Source organism: Magallana gigas, chromosome 5, assembly GCF_963853765.1.
Source record: "Magallana gigas chromosome 5, xbMagGiga1.1, whole genome shotgun sequence".
Classification (NCBI taxonomy): domain Eukaryota; kingdom Metazoa; phylum Mollusca; class Bivalvia; order Ostreida; family Ostreidae; genus Magallana; species Magallana gigas.
This window is the reverse complement of record NC_088857.1, coordinates 54,360,634-54,385,704: the sequence shown is the minus strand read 5'-3', so window position 1 is coordinate 54,385,704 and position 25,071 is coordinate 54,360,634. Positions and strand designations below refer to the sequence as shown.

Genomic DNA, 25,071 nt, shown 5'->3' with positions numbered 1-25,071 from the left:
GGAGGTAATCCTTACAGATTTTATTAATTAATTAATAGAAAACACTCTAAAATATATCTATATAAATACAGTTTTTTGTCTTTATGTCTTAATTAATAAAAAAAAATTATTTTTTATAAGTATTCTATCAACTGACAATGCAAAGTTTTTGTTTGTCAATGATAAATTCTTAGGAGCTAATGAGAACATCAAAGACAAGTGTGGCTGAATTCATTTGTCCCAAGGGAGCCATTATCTGAGCCATGGTTCAGATGGAGCATGTGTTTAGGGGAAATTGATAATCTGTAAAATGGGTGATGGTTTTGGGGCTATTTTAAAACTGTTTCATGTAAACCAAAAGGTCTATCATTATAAGGAAATAAATAATATAATTATTAATAAAGAAGTTAAACTATTTTTAGAGGTTGTTTAAATTTATTTGTCAAGTAATTTGATGAAGTGACCCTATTGGGCATTAATTTAAATGAAATTCAAAATTACTGATATGATTGTAGTGTTTTGGCAATTTTAAAATTGTTTGTAATATTAAGTTTTCTTTTTGACATATTTTTACATAGTATGGTAATTATGGTAATGTTTTGGGAGTTTATTAAATTTAACAAGCTCATCAAAGAAAATCATAGTCCTATGGGATCAATTTTCTGATATGGAGTTCAATTGTGCCATAGGAGAAAGTGAGGAAAATTTGAAACAACTAATTACATCTGTCAAGACTCTTATTAGAAAGATATTGAAAGTTTTATCAACAGAAGAGCATTGCTTGGCTACCGGTATTTCTATTCACTGCAAAGGGAGGGGTTATTGTCATTTTGTTGGTTTTTCTTTAAATCAATTAAATTAAAAAAATATATCATCAAATACATACATTTGTTAATGTATTACTGTTATAGATATGTATTTACAGTGAAATTCTGACAATTTTGATTTTAATTTTTCTTTAACTATTTTTTTTTTTTTTTACAATTCTAGAATTATTTTTTTGTATGTGTTCCAAACCTTAATTATTATTCAAATCAATTATTTGTCCCATTTGAAATTAGCCTAGCGGGGGTATTACTCCCATTAGGACAGTTCTAGTTTGTAGTTGAACGGTCGGTTATATAAATCTGTTTTGTTGTAGTTGAATGGTCGGTTTAAATACATCTGTTTTGTTGTAGTTGAACGGTCGGTTTATATAAATCTGTTTGTTGTAGTTAAACGGTCGTTTATTTAAATCTGTTTGTTGTAGTTGAACGGTCGGTTATATTAATCTGGTTTGTTGTAGTTGAACGGTCGGTTTATGTACATCTGTTTTTTTGTAGTTGAACGGTCGGTTAATATAAATCTGTTTTGTTGTAGTTGAATGGTCGGTTTAAATACATCTGTTTTGTTGTAGTTGAACGGTCGGTTTATATAAATCTGTTTCTTGTAGTTGAACGGTCGGTTTATGTTCATCTGTTTGTTGTAGTTGAACGGTCGGTTTATGTTCATCTGTTTTTTTGTAGTTGAACGGTCGGTTAATATAAATCTGTTTTGTTGTAGTTGAATGGTCGGTTAATATAAATCTGTTTTGTTGTAGTTGAACGGTCGGTTTATATAAATCTTTTTGTTGTAGTTGAACGGTCGGTTTATGTACATCTGTTTGTTGTAGTTGAACGGTCGGTTTATGTTCATCTGTTTGTTGTAGTTGAACGGTCGTTTATATACATCTGTTTGTTGTAGTTGAACGGTCGTTTATATAAATATGTTTGTTGTAGTTGAACGGTCGGTTTATGTTCATCTGTTTGTTGTAGTTGAACGGTCGTTTATATAAATCTGTTTGTTGTAGTTGAACGGTCGGGTCGGGACAAATGAGGAGGCCGGATTACTCTGCCTGTTCTTAGCTACGGACGACACTTTCTGTATCGGGATAGACATCAACTCGTCGGTGGGTGGTGAGGTTAGGGACATCACTATGTTTGGGGGGGGGGGGGTGAACTCAACCTCGAATTAAAGACATGCGCCTCACCGCCCCCATGCAAATACCTGCCGTGCATTATATAACTACCTGTTTCTATACCTTACATGAATAACTTTAACGTGTGGATTTTATGAACATTCTAATAAACGGGGAAGTTTATTTCCACTTAACTTCCACTAAAATACAATAAAAAAAAACTAAAGATTACAATGAAACCTGTAGAGTTTGATCCGGCTTAAAGTTTCCCCTGAGGGTCCACGATTGGTTAATAAATTATTTTCTTTTGTTTTCAGTTCCAATGCAGTCTTTGAACTGATAAAAATGCTGGAATTTCCTCTTACAGTTCAATTCATACGTCATTGCATGATATGTGATCAATTTCAGCAGATTAGTCGGTTTTTTTTTTATTTCAACATGAGCTCATTAGTTTTACTTCTGTATGTTATTTAAAACAATACCTGTCAAGCTTGCACTGAGAACCAGTGTTCCAGCTTTAAATAGCAGGCGTTTGAAATATTTACCTGGAAAAGGGAACCTTCATTAATACACATTGCAAATCATTTGCGTATTTCCTTCTTCGGTTTGCTGTCATTGTAGCATTTATAAATAAGACTATTAGAAAAAAAAAAGATCATGATGGGGGTCCAGGGGCGAACGTTTTATATATAGTATTATTATATTATATAGCTATTTGATAACATGGACAATCTTTTTCATCCCTTTTTCTTTTAAATTTAACTCACTACTGGGGGACTACCCCTTCATGTACCGCTGAATGTGTGTTTTTAGGTCTTTCCACCTTTCAGGTGAAAGACCTCTTGTTAGGTCTTTCCACCTTTCAGGTGAAATACCTTTTGTTTTCTTTATGTTTTTTATTCTTATTATTTTTCTTTTCTATTTTCCAAGGGACACCTTTTTTATTATAAGACATATTGAAACAATTTTTTCTTCATGTAATTGACCATTTAAAGTTATAATACCAAATGACCCTGATCCTGAGAACCCCCAGAACTTACAAAGTTATGGCCCTTGTTTACGAAATGCTTGTTATCGCTACTCCTCTGAAACCATAAGAGATAGATACTTAAAACTTTTACCAATGTCTTCAGTACACTTAGAGGGTTCTTCAATCTACTAATACCGAATGGATCTGAGACCCCCTTCTATCAGTTATTGCCCCTGAAAGTAATTGAATTTCCATAAAACCTCTTCCAACTTTTTTATTACTTATCATAGAGACTTCGGACCACGTGGGATGGAAGCGTCTACCTTGGCCGAACAAAATAACATAAAAGTCAAAGGTCAAGGTCATTTAGAAATCTGTTAATTAATGAGTTTTTAGATCTCTTTTGTTAAGGGTGGTAGAGAAAAACTTTTTCATGGATGTATTAGGACATCTTAAAACATTTTAAAATATAGCCCCTCGGCTCATACCTTTGAATAAACACAAAGTTATTGCCCCTATTGTACGAAATGTTTGTTATCACTACTCCTCTGAAACCATAAGAGATAGAGACTTGAAACTTTTACTGATGTCTGCAGTACACATAGACGGTTCTCCGAAAGGATCTGAGGTCCACATCTAGAAGTTATTGCCCCTGAAAGTATTTACATTTCCATAAAATCACTTCAAATTTTTTTTATTACTTATCATAGAGACTTCGGACCACTTGGGATGGAAGCATTTACCTTGGCCAAACAAAATAACATAAAGGTCAAGGTCATTTGAAAATCTCTTAATTAATGAGTTTTTGTATCACTTTTGTTTAGGATGGTAGAGAAAAACTTGTTCATGGATGTAGAAGGACATCTTAAGACATTTCAAAATATAACCCTTTGACCCTTACCATGTAATAATTATAGAGTTATTGCCCCTATTGTACAAAATGCTTGTTATCGCAACTCCTCATTAACCATTAGAGATAGAGACTTGAAACTTTTACTAATGTATTCAGTATACTTAGACGCTTCTCCAATCTATTCATACCGACAGGGTCCACAGTCCCTTTCTAGCAGTTATTGCCCCTGAAGGTTTCGAACATCCAATAAAGAAACACAAATAACTTTTGAATCAATAATCATAGATACATCGGACCATTTGGTTTTGAAGCGTCTACCTTGTCAGATGAAAATGACATGAAGGTCAAAGGTCAAGGTCAAGCATTAAAAAATTGCAAACTTAATCGTTTGACACTTTTTTTTATGAAGTAACGCAGAAAAAATAATTTATTCTATTGAAGCAATCTTATTTCAAACATAGAAAACAAAGAGGTGGAAAGACCTCTAATTGTTCGAGAACAATTAGTCTACTAGTTTTCTTTATGTTTTTTATTCTTCTTTTTTTCTATTTAGCTCGGGGTGACTTTTTTATTATTAGAGTTATCCAAATAATTTAAACTTTAGGTAATTGCTCATTAAAAGTTATGGTACCAATTGACCCTGTGTCAAAGAACTCCCAGAACTTACAGAGTTATTGCCCTTTGAGAAGGAAATGCTTGTTATCGCTACTCCTCTGAAACCATAAGAGATAGAGATTTGGATCTTTTACCAATGTCTTCATTACACTTAGAGCGCTCTTCAATCTATTCATACCAAAAGGATGTGAGGCCCCCTTGTAGTAGTTATTGCCCCTGAAAGTATTTAAATTTCCATAAAATCACTTCCAACTTTTTTATTATTTATCATAGAGACTTTGGACCACTTGGGATGGAAGCGTCTACCTTGGCCGAACAAAATGACATAAAGGTCAAAGGTCAAGGTCATTTGAGAAGCTGTTAATTAACGAGTTTTTATATCTCTTTTGTTTAGGGTGGTAGAGAAAAATATTTTTTTGGATGTAGTAGGACATCTTAAGACATTTTAAAATATAGTCCCTTGGCTCATACCTTTGAATAATTACAGAGTTATAGCCCCTATTGTATGAAATGCTTGTTATCGCTACTCCTCTGAAACCGTAAGAGATAAAGACTTGGAACTTTTACCAATGTATTCAGTACACTTGGAGGGTTCTTCAATCTATTCATACTGAAAGGATCTGAGGCCCTCTTCTAGTAGTTATTCCCCCTGAAAGTGTTTAATTTTCTATAAAATCATTTCCAACTTTTTCATTATTTGTCGTACAGACTTCGGACCACTTGGAATACAAGCGTCTACCTTGGCCAAACAAAATGACATAAAGGTCAAAGGTCAACGTCATTTAGAAGTCTTTTAATTAATGAATTTTCATATCATTTGAAATACAGAATTATAGCAAGGGTTTCAATAGCTTGCTGGATTGCGCAATAAGGTATTCAATTGGGTCAGCCAGGTATCACATCAAGTCCTGTGGTTACTCAAGTGGAACTTGTTATTCATTTTGTACAAAGACAGCTAGCCTGTAGAACACTCTCTTCTATTGTTAGCTTTACTGTTTATACGATTGTGTAAAGAATATTCACTTGGCTCAGTTTTGTTCATAGTAAGTGGAAAAAAATTCAGAAAAGTAATTAGATAAATCTTTACCGATATATACAACAATTTTTAAAGAAATGGCTTGATGATAATAAAAATAAAAAATCTCTTTTAAAACCATTTATCAATTAATGGCCTTGTGGTTTTCCCATTTTATAGTACAACATATATCATAGGTATAGTAATGTTTTGTATATCTTATTGAGCAATCTAGCAATTCATTAAAATATTAGGTGGAAAGACCTCTAATTGTTCTCGAACAATTAGCCTACTAGTTTATTCTTGAATCTGGTTGATTCTGAGTCGTTTAATTAATAGAGAGAGATAGAGAGAGAGAGATCCGGTCGGTTGTAACTTTATTTTTACATCCACGTTACGGTTTCATATCGTGAACTAGCTCAAGCAGGGTTTCGAACGCGATCTTTCACACAGAGCTAACGACCGTACTTTATCCGTTAGAATCAGGTCGTAAGCCGAGTTGTTTTTAAACCACACAAAGTGCACGTAACCCAGATTGTATCGTTTGTTGATTGTTTCCCCACTAAGTATGGAGTGATGTAACGAACATAATCGATTAGACAGAGTAGGTGTCATTGGTACTGCCACCCAAAGATGATATTTTTATTGTGGTAGGTCTTGTCATATAAAATTATAATAGTATACAACAAGTATATTTCTGTGTAACCATCCCTTCCCAGTGTACTATAATACAGTACTGTACTTCTGTGTAACCATCCCTTCCCAGTGTACTATAATACAGTACTGTACCAGTACTTCACACTAGTACTTGTCTATTGTATGCTTTACTGTCAGTACTATATCTGCCCAAGTACTTCTCTTCCTATTAAATGTACTTATATGTGTATTACTAAATGCCTCCTCGATGGTATACATAAAGTAACATTTAGTACGAGGAGTGGACTTTTGTCTGTTATACTGTCCACTGACATTTCTTTCTATTTACGTTATATTTACAAATTTCCGCATTCTAAACAAAACTACTTTTCTGAATGTTAACCTATCCAAGTTTTAGTTTTTTTGGTTCTGCAATTTCAATATTTTTCTGTGTTCTATGCTGTCTAAGTACGTATTTCTGATTTTTTTGTGCAAGTACTAATATGCACATACAATATCCAAAAATGCTTATGTACTGTTCACGTCCAAACAAAACAAAAACACATTTATCTGTTTACATCGGTGGAAAGATGCCTACTCGATGGAGAGAGGCCTAATCTTAACCAACATACCTGTATAACCTTAAAGAAGTATAAAGAAGGAGGGAACCGTTCACTGTGAATATTTATTGTCATACTGACGTTCCGTAGTTTTTGTTTTCGTGCCTCAGGGTTACTGACTAAGCGCGTGCGTATAAATATAGCCGACTTGTTTGTGAGAGCAGCATTCCGAAGGTTACAAGAGAAGGAACTAACTGCTAAATATGAAGGAAACTAACGCCCGTGGTAGGAGCTATACCAGCGTCCCTCGCGTTCAGAGGAGAGCAGGTGCCCGCACAGTGTCCGAAGGTAAGGTCTGGATCAGTGGAAACTGTAGCAAAGTCTGTTCGAGTCTGGAAGTTGTAAACTCGGGCAGACCAGCCATTGTTTCGATTTATGCTAATCAGTTACAAGTTAACTGAATGGTTGAAAAATAAAATATAAATTATTATTTATTATTGAGTAAATGTGGGAATCGAAAGAGACGCGAAAATGTCTAAATCGGTCCATGGTCTTGGTAGATGCCTTAGGGCAGATCTGTTCTTTGTTTACACGTCATCTGAATGAATAGTGAATGCTACCGGTAAAGTAATACAACACCGCTATCCACATTGTGTTATTCGAGAATTTGTCGTTTGGGAAAAGGGAAGAGAGTTCTTTACATCCTTGATTCTTATCCTACAGCTATTGTTACAGACAACGCATTGCGTGTACACTTAAACGTCCCTAATAATAATGAATTATTGTTTATGGTTCTGTGTTTTGGCCAGGAATCTCAGTGCTGGCAGACTGACAAAATCCTTGAGTGTGTAAACATTGCACAATGTGAACGCAAGGTTCTGGCACCGCACAATGGAAACTGCACGTCTGCTGACTATCGGCAAGATCGCTTACGTCATGAATCAAAAAGATCGCTTACGCCATGAATCAAAACGATTGATTAGTTTCTAATAATTTTTTTTGGACATTGAATAGACGTGTTAATAAAAAAAAATGTGCGACCGAAACCAGCCAGCTGCCAGGTTTCCATCGTATTTATAGCGTTTATGCTTTATTTTTATTTCAAGAAACGAGAAAAATTGGTATGTTAATTTATGAAAGCAAAATGATATCTTAGATCTATGTAACAAATTCACTAAAACTTTTCCGAGCTATGATATTTCAGAAAGGCAGTTTTATTATAATGTGTTCATCTTTCTCTTGGTAGATGGTACATGTAAAATATTCGTGGAACGAGCCATGATTGTAATTGCCCTGTTTTTGACCACAGGCCTAAAACCGGAATGGTTGCAAGGGGGTGGTAAATGTGTTTCCTTCCACTACCCTTTCCTCATTTTTTTTCAACTCCAGACCTATCGACGTGCAAAATTAACCCTACCTAAAAAATTACCAAGCACTTATTTTTCAAAAACTACTTTAAATTTATAAACCAAATAAGAGGACCCGGACTTCCCCTACTCACCATCCAGAACAGCATTCGCGAATGTACTATGATGATATTGCTATATATATAACGAGATCTGGTTTTTTTTTAAATAATGTTTTTCAATACATGTACAGATTAACTTAGTTTGGTTCCAATGTTGCGGGATATGGTCAGACGAAAGTGACAGTACGCTCGGGGTCGTCATACACAGCGAAACTATGATTTGTATTAAAAAAAAGTTAACACTATATGTGGAAGTGTCGTGACAAAATTAAATATGACAATTAAGGTTATGAATAGTAAATTGTCGTTTAAGTATCGTTAGACTTACAAAGGGCAAAGAAAACGGAGCTAAAACAGGACAAGATGTCTATCGTCTTTGTGATCTCTTGATTTTTTATTACCATTTCGTCAGTTTGATTACAATTTAATCAGTTTGATTACCATTTCATCAGTTTGATTACCATTTCATCAGTTTGATTAATGTCCGGTATTTTTTTTTATAAATAGGAGATCCATCTAGCGAGCCGATGGTCACCCAAGACTACAGCGAAGCCATGACTCCCCCGGAGAACTGCGAGGTGTGGGCCTCATTCAACAACGTGCTGAGTATCTCCACCGACAGACTCGTTCACCGGGACCAACGCTTCCTGAACCACGACGGCAACAGGAACGCCGCGCACCTGTGATCGCCCGTCACGTGACCAGAACCGAGTTTTTTGTGGCACCGGTGAAGGATTTTATTTTAACAGTGTCCAAAGAATGGTTCACATGTATTCTCGAGTCATATCGCCTGCCTGAACATTTCAGGAACATTGTGCCCCTCTGTGACGGTGGCGCGGCGCCTCGGGTTGGATAGAGACATACGCAAACTTTTTTGGGCGATAATCACCTCTCGCATTTCCAGTGGACCGTTTATTGTCCACACACATTCAGATGTTATACGATTTAAGTTTCATATTGTACAAATGTTACATTGTCGAATAAAATGATGGTTCAGACATTTCCAGTGTTGGTTCATTAAAGACCGGGTTTTAACACTTTCCAGCTATACACGTAACATCAGTGGTTAGCCTTAATTGCAGTGGTTCAGTATTTCAATTCTAAATATTTACATTTTTAACTGTCTTTGTCAGTGATAACTTTACGAATCATTTTTTAACCCCAAAACCCAATAACTTCATAAAACATGAGTGACACAAAATGGGCGTGTCTTATTGCATAACCGAAAAACGGAATTGGATGCGCCACGTAGTAATACAGCATATACTACATAAAAAATAGTGGTTTTAAAATGATGTTGTTTTAAAGTGTAAATTTGAAATACTATAAATATAAGTAATAGGGAATCATTCTTTGAATATTATGAGGTGATAATTTCGGTCGGAGCGTTGTCAAATCTATCATATCTGCCATTTATTGGATTTGACCACGCCCCGACCGAAATTATCACTTCAAAATACTCAAAGAATGATTCCTTACTCCTTAATTCAGTGCATTGGATGAATATTAAAGTATAAAAGACTGAAATATTTTTCAAACTATTAACGTGTCTATGTAGACAATTAATATTCTAACTCCCCAGTTATCTTAAACTATTTAGATACCACTTATTCTGTAAGAGCATCAATTAATAGGTACATCATGAAAGTTTAAAGAATTAAAACTCGTTAAAACTTACGAAAAAAATAAAAAAAATTCTACTTTAGCATCTGTTCCCTGGCTTTCCTAAATTGCAACACAGTGTTTACTGCAGTTTGTAGAGCTATGTCCCCGACATTGTGCCCCGAATCAACGAAGAAGGCAAGCGCGAGCAATCGTACGATAGAAACAAGACCAGTCTACGAAACTGCATGTATACCACCAGTTAACACGTACATGTAGGCCACCTGTTTTCATTTCCGCATTTTATACTTTACATCACAGACATTTGTTTCCGCGATAAAATTTACCCCATATGCATAATTTAAATTCATACCATGTTGGAAACAAGAGCCTGTGTTTTACGTCTTATTGAGTAACATTTACACGTAACATATTAGTTACATTTATATGTAGTTCATCAGTTACATTTACACGTAACATATCAGTTACATTTATATGTATCTCACAGTTACATTTACACGTAACATATTAGTTACATTTTTATGTAGATCATCAGTTACATCCACATGTAGACCATTAGTTACTTTTACATTAGTCCATTGATTACATTTTCGTGTCGCTCATCAGATACATTTACATGTAGCTCATCAGTTACATTTACATGTAGCCCATCAATTACATTTACATGTAGCCTATCAATTACATTTTCATGTCGCTCATCAGTTACATTAACATGCAAGCCACCTTTAAAAGTATATTACCTAGTGATGTTTTTTTTTACCTAATGAAAGTAATTTTTTTCTTTTATTTAACTATTGAAACCAATGTATTGAACTGACTGTGATCTATTGGACTGCCGGTCATTAGACTTCAATCTATTGGACCAGCAACATGAAGAAATATATACAACTGCAAACACCAAATACTAAAAATGATAATACGTTATAAAACAATTATCTAATGTCCGAGCAGTCAATAGTCCAGACCACTTTTCCGTTAATACAGGAAACAGTTCAGTGTGTTCCGTGGTCCTCGGCCCTTGGCCTCGGGCAATAGAACCACTGAGTTACCGCTCCCCAAGAAAAATATTCTGGTCTATTGAATGCTGAGGCATTTAAAAGTTGTATAATATTGCTTTGAAAGCAGAAATATATCTGTCTGTGTACAAAGATACATGCAAATGTTTTTCTGCAAATCAATGTCTACCATATATCAAGTACACTGTAAACTTAATTGCTCGCAACCCGGTTTTATCTTTCAGCGCCGTATCGTAAAAGTAAAACGCTTAAAAGCTTTTCTGTGAATTCCGATAAATACTACCAGTAGACTTGCATATAGATAATGTGACTTCTCTCTATTGTCAGTATTTATTATGAGCGTCTGGAACATCTGACAGACTTGGCTAAATTCCTTGTAAAATTTTCTTGTATAAATATGAATATCATGACTATATTCTAGTCATAATATGCAGCCACCGAAGCAATCTATATATTTGCAAATAAAAAAAATAAGATATCCTTCAAATTTTACAAATCATATCTTCTTCCCATGTATAACATATGACTGAAGTTAATTCAACGCTTTCGTGATTAAGGATGCTGAATATTAATTAAACCACTGATACGTACCATCATATCTGAAAATGATAAACTCGCAATAATAGCATATCAACAACCAAGTTCTTTTGATTTTCTAAACAAATGCATTCAAGCACTGTTTTTAAAAACATAAATGAAAAAGTCCGTATTTACTATTTAATCAAACGATTTCTGTTTGATTCGTCTTCGACAAACACAGAAAATACTCCAATAAGTAAGGTGGCGGTGTAAGATTCCGATTGGCTGTATCACTTCGTCATCCTTAGGAATAATGGGCGTGTCTACAACTATTATTAGAAGAAGGCGATTACCATATATACTAAAATAACTTTTAAAATCACACTGCATGGTCTTATTCCATGCATGTGATATGAAAGCGAACATAAAATATCTGAAAATGTTATCTAACTTGTTTCATAAGAAAAAATAATAATTTGGAAAAGCAAAGAAAGAACGAACATAAGATATCTGATAATGTTATTCAACTTGTTTCATAAGAAAAAATTATAATATGGAAAAACAAAGAGAGAACGAACGTCATAGGAAGATTAGCATGAGTTCATAACATTGCATAAACATTCCACAATAACTGCAATATTTGTGCATTGATTTTTCTCCCTGTTTCTGGGAATAACGATCAATCAAGGTACTGATACGTGTCAAAGTCATTGTGCAGTTTTACTCTCACTGTCACAATCACGAAATGAAACCCAGATATCAGACTCGCCCAACCCAAACGGAGAGAACTCTATGCTCCGTATAACGCATCCATACAGTTAGTGTTGTTTTTAAATCTGCTGAAACGACATTTTTAAATCAGATTGGAATCATTTTAAAATGGAAATGCGACAGTATAACGTAACAAAATCAATTACTCAGCGAGCTGAGCTTTAAGTTATTGATATTCAAGTCATAAAAGGCCAATGGCTGTTGTGCGATTTGAAATACTAGTATATCAAAAAAAAAGCTTGTGGGTGCGATTTGTATTTTAAGATGCTTTATAAATATTTTAATATTTTCTATTGCAACAAGCTTTGATTAAGAAAAAAAAGACTACATGAAAAGTGAAAACAGTTATTTATTCGCAATTTTGATTTCAAGGGGTAAAAAAGCACATGATATCGTGCATGTGGGAATTATCCTTGATTTCGCATTTAATGTTTCAGAAGTATGCGTTTTTAGGTTTGATTAGCCTCTAGAGACAAAAGACACGCATGTAGGAACTTTGGGTTAGATGCGATTTCTTGACAAAACTCATCGTCTAGAGTATTAAGACTCTATCACGTGTTCGTTAAATGACAACAATGCGGTTCTACAGATAGATAATTAGGCAGAACTTCGTGATATACACATATTACAGCACCCAACGGAAGAACATCGGAAAAATATGGTTATATTTTTCTCTGGTTTATCTTGTTTTCCGGAATATTCAGAATAATACCGAACCACGTGGTACTGTACGATTAGAATTTCCTATAAAATACTCGAACTTCGGTCGGAGCAACACTTGTTTAGATGGCGCCATCTTGTTTTGTACAAATTTTGCAGCTTGTTTTACATAATCGGTTATTTAGATCTGAAGAAAACAGAAATACACAAGAGACATTTCTATTTTTACTGACGGATTCTAGAGGATGAATTTATTAGAGAACATTTAGAGGGATTATTTGGAGCTTCATTTACATATTTCTTTTCGCCCACGTACGCATAATAGCCTTTCACCCCACAAGGTACCATTACTTAACAACTAAAACCATACACGTATACTGTCCTGATTCTTTGAGCATCAGAAGAACATTTACATGACGTTATCCAAAACAAATCTAGTGAAAAAGGAAACTTTAATAAACACAAACATAAACAATATTCAAAGTTGTAGCTTATTAGTGTAAAACAGTTCGGACCATTATATGTATAATTCTGATAGATGTACATGTCGAGCAAAGTTCCCATTTTTCTTCGGTAATCCAGTGAGAACGAAAACGATTGATCTTAGCAAATCGATCAATCACAGAGCTATCGATTTCGGATCAATGTCAGTACACAGCCTCAGAAGAAACACGATGTATTCATCACCGTCAGGTTCTACCGGCGGCTGCCGAGTCCTACATCCGATATATACGGCGGGTGCCGAGTCCTACACCCGGTACACACGCCGGCTGCCGAGTCCTACACCCGGTACATACGGCGGCTGCCGAGTCCTACACCCGATACATACGGCGGCTGCCGAGTCCTACACCCGGTACATACGGCGGCTGCCGAGTCCTACACCCGATACAAAGTCCTGTATAACTTACCCTAACGATGTATGGTTACAGCTTGTACACACTTTGTCTAGAGATCTCTTCATGCACTACTTGTTTTAAAAATTGGTATAGACTAAATGTATCACATTGTTTAAAAACTGGTTCAATGTTAGTCCATGCCGAGTCACGCCTCCCCCCCCCCCACCTCCATCCCAAATTCTTCAGCACATAATATCCTCCACCCTCCCCATCCCCAGGAAAACGATACTTAAACTATTTTTCAAACCAGCGTTCCGACGAATCCTACATGTATCAGAGGGATGAACACGAAAAAAATCAACTTGATTTTTCCAAAGTTTTGCTTTGAAAGCAGAGAGTACTAGTATTTAATAATCACAATGCATCTTTGTTCCGAAACAATTGAATTAAGAAAACTGGATCGCGAGCGAGCTATGGTAAATGACTTGGGAATGGCTATCATATCTATCGACCAGGGCTGTCTGTACTTGAACCATTAATTTGTGAATAATGAATGGCATCGCGCGGTCAAAGAACACAGGGTAGATAAACTCCAGCTAACTACATCCGGGTGGTTCAATGGAAGGTTGGTGCTATCTGAACGTACTCTCCTGTCCGTCCGCATGTACTTAAAATTCATACATAAGTTTATATATGCACTAAGAACCTGTATCTAAATGTTTTACAGAAAGATTTAGACGTAGAAATCACTGGATCTCCACTTTCTGGTATCACTTGTACGCCTTGTGGAAAATAAAGATAACTAGCATTATAGACAAAAACCCAAACTGTTTTCTTTGGCCACTAAGATCTACGATACAGGTGTATGTTATATGGTACAATTTCACATCGAGGACAAATGCTATATCCATACAAAAGGACCGCACATAAGACTCCCAATGCCCGATTTGTAGGTCGAACACGTACACAGCTCGGGCGTTGCCCTAGGGCGACCCATCGTTCGCATCTATATTTGTCAGCCATTGTCGGATTCGACCTTCCTTCATGTCAGAGTCATCCGTTACCATGGTTATAAGATTTGATGAAGAATTGTCATTTGAGTTTGCGACAGAAAAGCGTCTCATCTGCTCTTGAACTTCCCGCGCTGTGACGAAATCACACAGACTGTCATCCATACTGTCGCTCCCTACATCACTCGTCTTGTGACCGTCGGACTGCAGATTACTGAAAGACTTCACGCTTCTTTGCACACTATTTTCCACAGAGTCGCTCTGATTTTTCTCCGGGTTTGAAGCATACCTCCGGAGATAGTTCTGCTTTTGTTTTATCTGTTCCAGCTTGTCCGAGAACTGCGTGCTATCTGAAGACGAATCATTTGAAATGAGCCCGATGCTTCTTGCTGTACATTCACTTGTCAATGACAACGTGCTTCCAATTTTACTTCCGGGTCCTAATGTATTCGTCGACTTCCGGGACACCATGGTTTCCGTCATAGACTGTTCTAAATCATCCTGGTCGAACTGGAACACTTTCCGTCTTTGCAGGCGGGGTGAACAGTAAAGGTCAAGTGTCGAACGAGAACTGGACTCGCTACTCTCGGACGACGGGAGCTGTGCGTTATGTAGATGACTGTTTTCATTGGTCAATGCCAGCTCCCCGGCGGAATGAGAATGAGGGATGGTGCCACCAGTAGTGTCATGGCCGCAGGCCTCAGATGTCTCGAACACAATCTTTGGAACGGCGGGAATAAACAAGGACTGTATCCCTTTCCTGTCTATTGAAGCTCTTCTCGACTTCTCCATAACGAATGAAAAAATGAAATAAAATATGGCAGTTTTTCATGCTAGTTCCAGGCCAATTAACGACGAAATCCCAGCGAAATACCTCACAAATCTGTGTGCATCATTATTGTCACAGAAATCGAACACACGTTCAATTCACATTGATTCCGTGTGCACGGGGCTCAAATTTGTGCTAATCAAACGAGCTGTATTCAAATCCGGGCATAATTCATTGAAAACTGCTATTTAATTAGCAATTAGCACACGTTTTGAGATTGCTGAGAGTTCCAATAATGAACACAGATCAGAGGAATTTTTAATCCTAGAATTCCGAAGTCCAAATGCGTTCTCCAGCGCTCGTGTTCATTAAATTTCTAAAGCAAACGAGGGAATCAATGGTTCGACATTAACTAAATTTATCGCCACTTTCTTGCCGGGAACTGATGCTATTGATCAAACGAACGTCTGCTTCTTCGTCACGCGGAATCTCCCTGCAAAAGAAACAAACAGACGATTAGGATTTGAGCGACCAGGGGATTCCAGTTCCGTTAGTGAATACATATTTAGTTAGCATGGCTAGGTATCGAAACCTCTGGGGCCTGGATCGATGATTTCTAACAAATAGAGAACAATTTTCTTGTCAGCAAAAGCGACCTTTGACGAATTATCGTGTATCAGAGCTTTTGTCGTGTATCAGGGCTTTAGACGAATTGTTGTGTGTTAGAGCTTTAAACACACGAGTTTTCCTCTATGCAATTGTCCTTTCCAGTCATGTTGTATATTTTATTTGATAAAATGAAATATATTGGAAAGGACACAATACTTTGCGTTACGCGGCTCTCTGTGGGGTTGTTTAAGGACCGGCATAGGTCCGTCTTCCGGTGGGAGGGTCGCGATTTGCATGCCAAAACAACTCGTACATCTATATGCATGCACTGTATGATTCAGGGTGTCACATTATGTGTCGTACAGCTGATAGAAATACAGTTTAAGGCGTTACTATACGGGACTGTGGGCTCTGTGAGGTTTTACCAAAAGATTAAGTTATCTAATCAATAGCAAAATTACAAAAGTTGCAATTGATAACAATACAAATTTTTACAAATGGGTTGCTAGAGTAGGATTTGATTTTTGTTCGGTAAGCTACAGTTTTGTTATCCTCAAATTCCTCCAGAGCTCTGAATAAGAAGGACTGCTACGTGCAGAAATACGATTTGCAAATTATCGATTTTTAACATGCAGCTAGTTCCATATTTGTATAAGGTTGAATTATCACTCATTCGTATGCATCACTTTCATAAACTACAAAAGTTTGGACTAACCTGAACTTATTCTTAAGACATCGCCTCCGCACGTGTAGTTCAAAGCAATAGACTGTACGTACAGTTAAAAGCTCGTACAGCTAAAGCATGCTATAAATAACTGCTCTGCTGTACACATCCCTTGTCAGTCCCAGTGTATGTTTCCCAAACTCGAGGAGAGAAGTACACATTTCCGTCTAAAAAGACGAGATTAAAATTTGTTCCTTGTGTGTTAGTCACTGTGCACTTGCCGGAAACTAGTCGTTCTATAGATGGCTGTTTGTCGATTTCACTGCTTCCACGCGAAAGCAGAAGACATTGATTATTTATCAACCCACAACGAAACCATCTCTCATTTAAAAAGAAAATAAAATCCGCACTAAATTCATAGACATTGGGATACTCGCCTGAATTTAATTCTCTCGAAAGATTTTATTGGTCTTTCATAACCCCATCAATGTCGTGTGTAGCTGATGTAACGGAGAGCATCGGAATTCGATGACAGGTGATGTTGTACAACCCAGAGAATTCTAAATGATCTATTGGAAAAAACCACACCTCCAGAGCTAGAGTCCAGATATTCATCGAGTTGTATCGAAATTCTATATACACATGTACGAAAAATAAAACTGATTTCGGTTTAACTTCCGAGACTGTTCATTTATAGTTTCCGGCGTTTAGTAAATCAGGTTGAGAACTTTGTAAATTTTTGAATATAATAATGTTAAATTGGAACGCCAACAATATGAATTAATTAAAATATAAAGTGGTCGCTTATCAAAGAAGTTTTTCCCGCCTGTCCTATTTGAACATTTTAAAGCTGAATTTATACTAAATTATACATTCTATACCGCAAAGCCTCAAAATAACGGTGTTACTAAAATAAAGGACAGGCAAAATAACGGTGTTACTACAGTTTATAATAAAGGACAGGCAAAATAACGGCGTTACTATAATAAAGGACGGGCAAAATAACAGTGTTACTACAGTTTATAATAAAGGACAGGCAAAATAACGGCGTTACTATAATAAAGGACGGGCAAAATAACAGTGTTACTACAGTTTATAATAAAGGACAGGCAAAATAACGGCGTTACTATAATAAAGGACGGGCAAAATAACAGTGTTACTACAGTTTATAATAAAAGACAGGCAAAATAACGGCGTTACTATAATAAAGGACGGGCAAAATAACGGCGTTACTATAATAAAGGACAGGCAAAATAACGGCGTTACTATAATAAAGGACGGGCAAAATAACAGTGTTACTACATTTTATAATAAAGGACAGGCAAAATAACGGCGTTACTATAATAAAGGACGGGCAAAATAACGGCGTTACTATAATAAAGGACAGGCAAAATAACGGCGTTACTATAATAAAGGACAGGCAAAATAACGGCGTTACTATATTATCAAAACCGATTTGGTTTGACTTTTCACGATCATTTCTGTCAGCTACGTCATGCATAAATTATACACGCCGCCGTTGTGAAAACTTTATGATTGGTTATTAACTCCTTTTCGTAGGCGGAGTTATCAGTACACGCTTATGCAAGGCCAGAGCTGAAGGATTTCTCAGAACAGTTCATTTCCCCCAATATTATTCATTCGAAATCGACTATCCCCTATGTTTAAATTCTGTGCAAAACTCTCTCTCTCTCTCTCTCTCTCTCTCTCTCTCTCTCTCTCTCCTTCTGTAAACGGGCGTTAAACCATAGCCTCAAGCTACGGTCCAGAGAACGGCGTTATAAAAAAATATAATATTTAAAAGTTGCATGTGGTAAGCGTTCATTTCATGTAAATACTGTAAATGTATAATGCACATGTATTACCTACTTACTTGCCAGTCGAAGTGATAGATATGAATTCCTCGATTTCTACACCTTTCGATCGGCAATCGACAGTCAATAAAAGAATTGAACGATGGTGAGAAAGAACGAGACGGAAGTGGAGAGTGCAAGTGTGTCTTCATCAGGCAAGTGTCCGATTCGTTTCTCTTCTGTTGCCCTAAATGTTTACCTTGTGTAAATATATATAAACTAAAATATCCACAAACCATTTACTGCAGTTTTCTTTATTTTACCTGTCTCTGAACCCCCGATCACCAGCTCAATACATGAACACTGGTTTGTTTACATGCATAAAAAATACAGTTCTTGATCCGCTTTCCGAGTACGGTTAAAGGTTGTTTAATAGGAGAAAGTTTGGGGGCAAGTAACATACAATTATTAACAGTAGTAAACTAAATGAAGAATTATTTAAATGGATTATTTGCACAAAATGTGGTATGGTATGATGTAAATCTTTTTCAAAAATAGCGTTATTTTTATACGCGGCAAATTGCCGTAGTTTTTTTGTACATGTAAGTATTGTATGCACTGTAGCTTTATATTTTCTAACCCAAAATTTATACACAGAGCTACAGCTATATATGTTATGTACCGTATGTATTGTTTTATCACAAGTGTACACTTTCGAAAAATAGCCCAATTTCGACAGTCACGAGTACCCATGTGAATTTTTCATTCTCTGATCTGTTGTTGTTCTGTCCGTGCATAATTTAGTCTTAGTTAACCAGCAGCCAATCAGCGGTTAGCTGAATCCACCAATAAAAAAATTGTGGTTAAGGTGCGGGTATTGTTTATGTATGACGTAGCTGAAAAAGTTGAACGCGACGCGATCGGAAAAGTCAAACCAAATCGGTTTTAGTAATAATAAAGGACGGGCAAAATAACAGTGTTCCTACAGTTTATAATAAAGGACAGGCAAAATAACGGCGTTACTATAATAAAGGACAGGCAAAATAACAGTGTTCCTACAGTTTATAATAAAAGACAGGCAAAAATAACAGTGTTACTACAGTTTATAATAAAGGACAGGCAAATAACGGTGTTACTACAGTTTATAATAAAGGACAGGCAAAATAACGGTGTAACTACGGTTTATTATAAAAGACAGGGAAAATAACGGTGTTACTATAGTTTATAATAAAGAACAGGCAAAATAACAGTGTTACTACAGTTTATTATAAAAGACAGGCAAAATAACGGTGTTACTATAATAAAGGACAGGGAAAATAACGGTGTTGCTAAAATAAAGGACAGGCAAAATAACGGTAATACTTAAATAAAGGGCAGGGAAAATAACAGTGTTACTACAGTTTATAATAAAGGACAGGCAAAATAACGGTGTTACTATTAAAAAAGGACAGGCTGGTGGGGTTACCTGAATGATGGGATGGCAATATAGTAGTTGATATACTTTCATAAGTTGATGTAGTTGTGAATTTATTGACTGAGTCAGTGAAGTGGTAGAGCGGTGGCTGTGGGTTAGAAATATGCAATCACTCAATATATCATGCTAATAATTTCTTTGCATTGAAAACAAACACGTATGTAGAACTCTCGCTCATAATTTATAAATTTTCAATATATACATATATTCCTGAAGTATATACATCATTTTCTATTCATTTTCGCTGTTGGGTATTTTCTGTGCACTTTTAAATGTTCTTCCAGTGAGATGTGTTAGGGGAGAGCTATAAAGACCTCGGCACTTTATCGGTGACATATGCTCCTGCTGACTCCTCAGATGGCGTTGGGTTTGCTGACGTGGACAAGCATCAGCGCCATTGTCACTAGGTACAATAGTCCACCTATAACGGCCAGAGCAAACGACCACGAGAGGGCGCTGCCGTGCACACCGTAGATAACGACCCCCAGCAGCGTAGATCCGGCTGAAGTAGAGAAGATCGGTGTGTGGTATTAGTTACTGCAATACGGGTATATCAAACAGAAAGATTGGATTGTAGAAAATCGGTATGTGTTATCAGAAATAGAAATAGGGGTATATAAATCATAGAAAATTAATCAGTGATGCGGGTATATCAAAGAGAAAGATTGGATTGTAGAAGATCTGTACGTGTTATAAGATATAGAAATAGGGGTACATCATAGAAAAATTATCAGTGATGTGAAACTAGAAATTGCAATGCGGGTATATCAAAGAGAAAGACATCAGAAACAATACACAAGACAAACTTGCTGTTTATGCATCGTCTATTACTAACATCCTTAGGATCACAATGTGATGTTCATATTCTTGTAACTAAATTTACCTATCGTTGCTAACACTTTATTAGCATAAAATGAGACTATAGACTGAGACCGCTATTTATCAATGTCAATTGTTCCAACGATAGAACCACTGTGTGGATGAGATTTTAGAAAATCCTTGTGGTCCAACAAGATACCTGTATTTCTATCAACCATTAAGACTAAGATTATTTTTAACACCTCTAGTATATTTAGCTACTTTATCTGGAGCTGACCGATCAAACTGTATTAATTACGAAATTTTCCTTTGAACGCCTATGACTAAGATCACTAAAATATGGAGGTGGCTCAATTTTCGTGACTTTCGTGGATACCTTACATTCGTCGATTTCCACGAATGTTTTGCCTTCACAAATTAAGAAACACGGTCCATACTTGTCATTTATACGAGTGAATCCTCAGTGAAGTGTGAGCAATCTATGTAAATTAATTGAGGGGAACCAGTTCGTCACGTGACCAGGTAACAACCAATTATTTGCCTGATGTTCTATTTCACCTCTGGTCGTTTTGTGAATGTGTTTATGTTGATTAAAGACGGGAAAGTTAAATAAATATATTAGTATATATATATAACAGAGATTATGTAATTAAAAAGTTCATTTACCGGCTATTCCTACTGCGACCAGGCTAGTGATAAAGAGTGTCCGGTTGCCTGCTAGTTTGTTGATAAAGATGTACAGTACGATCAGGATTAATCCGATAAACCCAGCGACTAATCCAATAGTCTCAAGCGCCTGTGTAGCCCCAAACCAACCTGTGGAAACAAAAGAGAGGTAAAGGTCATATGGTTATATGCAACATGCAAGGTTTTCAACTGGTAAAATCTTTCTGTCTTTCTCTTTCAAAGAAAGGGAGACTTTTTCTCTCCCCCCCCCCCTTTAACCGTTCTTTTCACCATTTAATTGGCTAAACCACGATGGATGAGGAGATTCTTTATACACGCCTACACGTGAGCGTTCCCTTTAGGTGAGAGGAGATATATCCCTACAGTGTGTAATGCTGCAAACCTTTGATATCTCTAACTAACAGACGTACCGTTGTTTTTTTTAATTGGATGGGTCAGGCAAAAAGTTGAGGGGTTAAAATGTTTGTACGCGTATTTTTCTTATAATAAAAATTTTAAAAAGTCACATATTATCAAAAAAGGGAGGACTTGGCTCCCCCAGCCCCCCCCCCCCCCTTCCCAACCCGTTGCTACGTGCCTGACAAAGGCTAGATACGTTATTTGACAATCGTAACACAAAACTAATATACTCAAATGATTACCGTATTAAACGAAAGTCAAAACCGATTCCAAATCAATCTTTGAGTCAGAAAAAACATAATCATTTTGCGAAAAATCGGAATCGTTTCTAATATTTTCGTCTCCATATCAATTTTTATAATAAAAAAGCTTAAAATACCACTGATAATTTAATTTCATAATTAATTAATGATCTAATTACCAAATCCTGGTGATAAGCGGAAACAGTGCGGATCGCAAGCAATCCAGAGCCCGAGATACGTAATATGGCGGTGCCCATACTGATCGGCCGAGTGGGCGTGTGACCAACTGACCGTGGAGAAACCAATCAAGTGGAATAAGACGGCGGAGATGACCAAAATGAAGACGATCTTTACCAGAGTCCCAGCGCTTCTAAACCCCGCCATCTTCTTTTTCACAAGTAACAGTTGTTTAATTCTGTGTTATACGGTTCCTCTGGGGGGATACAAACTTTAAAACCAACATTTATCAAACCTGAGCCGGAGGACATTATAGAGCGCCACCTAATAGGAACATTGCTTTATATAAATGGAGATGACGGTTGTAATAGCAATCTGAACCCTCCCCTTCACCTTATGAGAGAGAGAGAGAGAGAGAGAGAGAGAGAGAGAGAGAGAGAGAGAGAGAGAGAAAGAGAGAGAGAGAGAGAGGGGGGTGGGGTGGTATATCACCAGTGGTATAGTAGTAACTGTTGATAATTTGTATTTCAAGGTGATAGCTTTCCTAATATTTCCAGCTGGAAGTCTGCCATTCTCTGTCTTTTTGTCCGTCCGTCTGTCCGAATGTCTCTCTGTCTGTCTACCAGCAACCGTAAACTAAAAACACTTCTGTTAAACTAAACAGAGAAAAGTTTATATCCCTCTGTGAAAGGTCAATGTCGTAATTACAAGTCAGTAAAGGGTTTAGGTCATTGGTAAAGGTCAAATTAGATTTATTTGAGTATGTCATCATTGCCTTTATTATTAAACATACATGTATCATGTTTTGCTTTATAGAAATATTTGAGAACGATTTCAGTTAATAGATACTGATATACAATCATGTATTTGTTTTAATAACAAATAAATATTTATTTGTAGAAGAGTTGTTTTATCTTTTTATACAGATGATAGCAATAAAGACGTTTTTATGCTAGATATAAGCTTTTAATGTAGAGCTTATTTCAAGTTTCGTTATGACGATAGAAATAATGTTTATTGCTAAACCAACATGGTGCAGACACCGACTCTATCAGATGGGTATTCCCGGGATAGTGGTGGATTCACGCGCACCTGTTGTGATATGACTCACCTGCTGAGTACGGATCCTGTCTACAGTGAAACCCGGGCACGGTCAGGAAACAGGCCCTCCAAAGTCCGGTATAGAACACACCACCGTCCGACCAATGGATGGACGAGAATCCGATCACGTGGACAAACACCGCAGTCACCAGAACGGCAGACGACAACTTAGGGGTAGACCGGACGTCTAAAAAGTCTTCCATAGATCCTGAGAAATTCCACGGCCATTGGATGTGATGCCCGCAGCCATAAACTATTCCCAATTACGATGATTTTGTTTATCCTGTAAATGAAACTTTCCTCTCAAAACTGAAAACGTATTGTAGAGATCTTATCTTCTGAACCCAAGTCTCAAACGAAGCATAACTGCACGTGTTGATGCACGGTAGTTAATAGAGAACACATCACCGATCTCTGTTTTTTCTTAGTACTGTTTCTTTAGCCTACGTAATGTTGGCTTGATAAGCCCCCACAATGCGCGAGTACAATTAAATTTCAAGTATGGCGCTCAAACTCTAGACAAGGGCGTGATGAAAAAAAAATACTTTCAAGAGACAAAAAATATAAGCGCTTTTATTGTAGCTTTAAGTTTGAAGCTTTAAGTTTTGGAAAACGAAATGTATTATTTCATCTACACACTGCCAGTGCTGCATCATTTTGTAAATGTCATCAAGCAGCGCAAATTCTTTCTCTGACTTCTTTAAAATACTAGTATATAGCTGTTTTTGGTGGGGACATAATTTTGGTCTATTTTTGCGATTAATGATGATCCACTAATATTAAAATAACTGTATTGTTTTATAAATACCTATTCTAGAATGTTGAAGTGAACGCGTTTGCTAATTATTACATATTCCAGTTTATAGTTTATATCATGCGCTTGTTTAACACTTTAACAACGATTTCCTCTATAAGGGTACAAGTACATGTAAGTTCCATACACATTGATAGAAAAGAGCATTTATTTCTAAAATTTATACTAGACTTTTACCCGTGCGTGCACGGGTTGACATTACATATGATATCGGACATATATATACGAAATAGATACATCGACACACCGTATTGTTTAATTGTTTACATATACATAACCAATCTTTAAGCCTACAATAATGCTATTAATTTCACTACACTCTGCTTAGTTAGATAATCTAACTGTGTCTGCATGGGGACAGGCCTTCACCAGAGTTACAATGTCTCCCGTATACCCGTAAAGTAGCAATTGCATAATCGCCCCGAAACGAAAGAAAATTAATGAATCTGCATTGAAAATAACAGTGAAATTATTCATAAAAAAAAAAACATTTTAAGACTGTAAATACCTTTCATCTAAAAATTTAATTTATATTAATGAAGAATTCAACACTTTTTCACCAACGTTTTTTACTAAAAAATTCTTCAAATTTACACACCATGTTGACATTTTGGAACTCTCAGTCTTTTTCATATTATATGCAGTGAGTAAGAGTTATCTTCCGTATTTTCTTTTATGAACAGGATATACAGCAGATTTCCAATGAAAATTAACACGTATTTGTATTTTCGTGTCTGAGTTTATCCATGCAAATGTGATATTGTGGAAACATAAACTAAAGAGCCTCCTGTGATTTACTGTGAATGTAATGCGCAAGATTGTAAAATCCAAAAAATCCAGATGATTTCCGGATTTTAAAAAAGAATTTTCGTTGATTATTAATAAGCAAAGCTTGATTGAGAAAAATGAAAATAAATTGGTAATCTTCAAGTACCGATGATGTTTAAATTATATAAAACAAAAGACCGTACTCTTACGATTTTTTGATATTAAAGCCCAAAAATTCGAATCTATTATTTTAATACAGTACATATATGTAGTATAGATAGATACTTA

General features: G+C 36.2%; 2 protein-coding genes and 1 long non-coding RNA gene across 4 annotated transcripts; 1 reads left to right on the top strand and 2 right to left on the bottom strand.

The window, feature by feature from the left end:
• The first annotated feature begins 6,751 nt into the window (after window positions 1–6,751).
• On the top strand, window positions 6,752–9,032 carry LOC136275249 (uncharacterized). Its single transcript, XR_010713778.1, has 2 exons — window positions 6,752–6,912; window positions 8,540–9,032. It is a non-coding gene; the product is annotated as an uncharacterized lncRNA (long non-coding RNA).
• A 5,262-nt stretch (window positions 9,033–14,294) lies between these two features.
• Window positions 14,295–16,702, bottom strand: LOC136269426 (uncharacterized). Its single transcript, XM_011425628.4, has 2 exons — window positions 16,561–16,702; window positions 14,295–15,729 (listed from the first exon to the last, which is right to left on the bottom strand). Exon 2 carries the CDS (start codon window positions 15,257–15,259, stop codon window positions 14,441–14,443), a length of 819 nt encoding a protein of 272 aa, XP_011423930.3. The 5' UTR covers window positions 15,260–15,729; window positions 16,561–16,702; the 3' UTR covers window positions 14,295–14,440.
• Window positions 16,703–19,546: 2,844 nt separating this feature from the next.
• On the bottom strand, window positions 19,547–23,812 carry LOC105325887 (uncharacterized). Of its 2 annotated transcripts, none has more exons than XM_011425627.4 (3): window positions 23,212–23,812; window positions 21,262–21,411; window positions 19,547–20,278 (listed from the first exon to the last, which is right to left on the bottom strand). In XM_011425627.4, exons 1-3 carry the CDS (start codon window positions 23,402–23,404, stop codon window positions 20,130–20,132), a joined length of 492 nt encoding a protein of 163 aa, XP_011423929.1. In that variant the 5' UTR covers window positions 23,405–23,812; the 3' UTR covers window positions 19,547–20,129. The 2 variants fall into 2 exon arrangements, with proteins under 2 accessions (XP_011423929.1, XP_011423928.1); XM_011425626.4 differs by lacking the exon at window positions 23,212–23,812 and adding an exon at window positions 22,103–22,446.
• Between the last annotated feature and the right edge of the window lie 1,259 nt (window positions 23,813–25,071).

What these genes read in the sequence shown, in the direction of transcription:
- LOC136269426 (XM_011425628.4), bottom strand. Translation starts at nt 15,259, where the DNA reads ATGGAGAAGTCGAGAAGAGCTTCAATAGACAGGAAAGGGATACAGTCC.
- LOC105325887 (XM_011425626.4), bottom strand. Translation starts at nt 22,307, where the DNA reads ATGGCGGGGTTTAGAAGCGCTGGGACTCTGGTAAAGATCGTCTTCATT. An exon ending in CCGCTTATCACCAGGATTTG is followed by an intron (nt 21,412 to 22,102) that starts GTAATTAGATCA and finishes TTGTTTCCACAG; the next exon opens with GTTGGTTTGGGGCTACACAG. An exon ending in GGTCGCAGTAGGAATAGCCG is followed by an intron (nt 20,279 to 21,261) that starts GTAAATGAACTT and finishes TCTCTACTTCAG; the next exon opens with CCGGATCTACGCTGCTGGGG.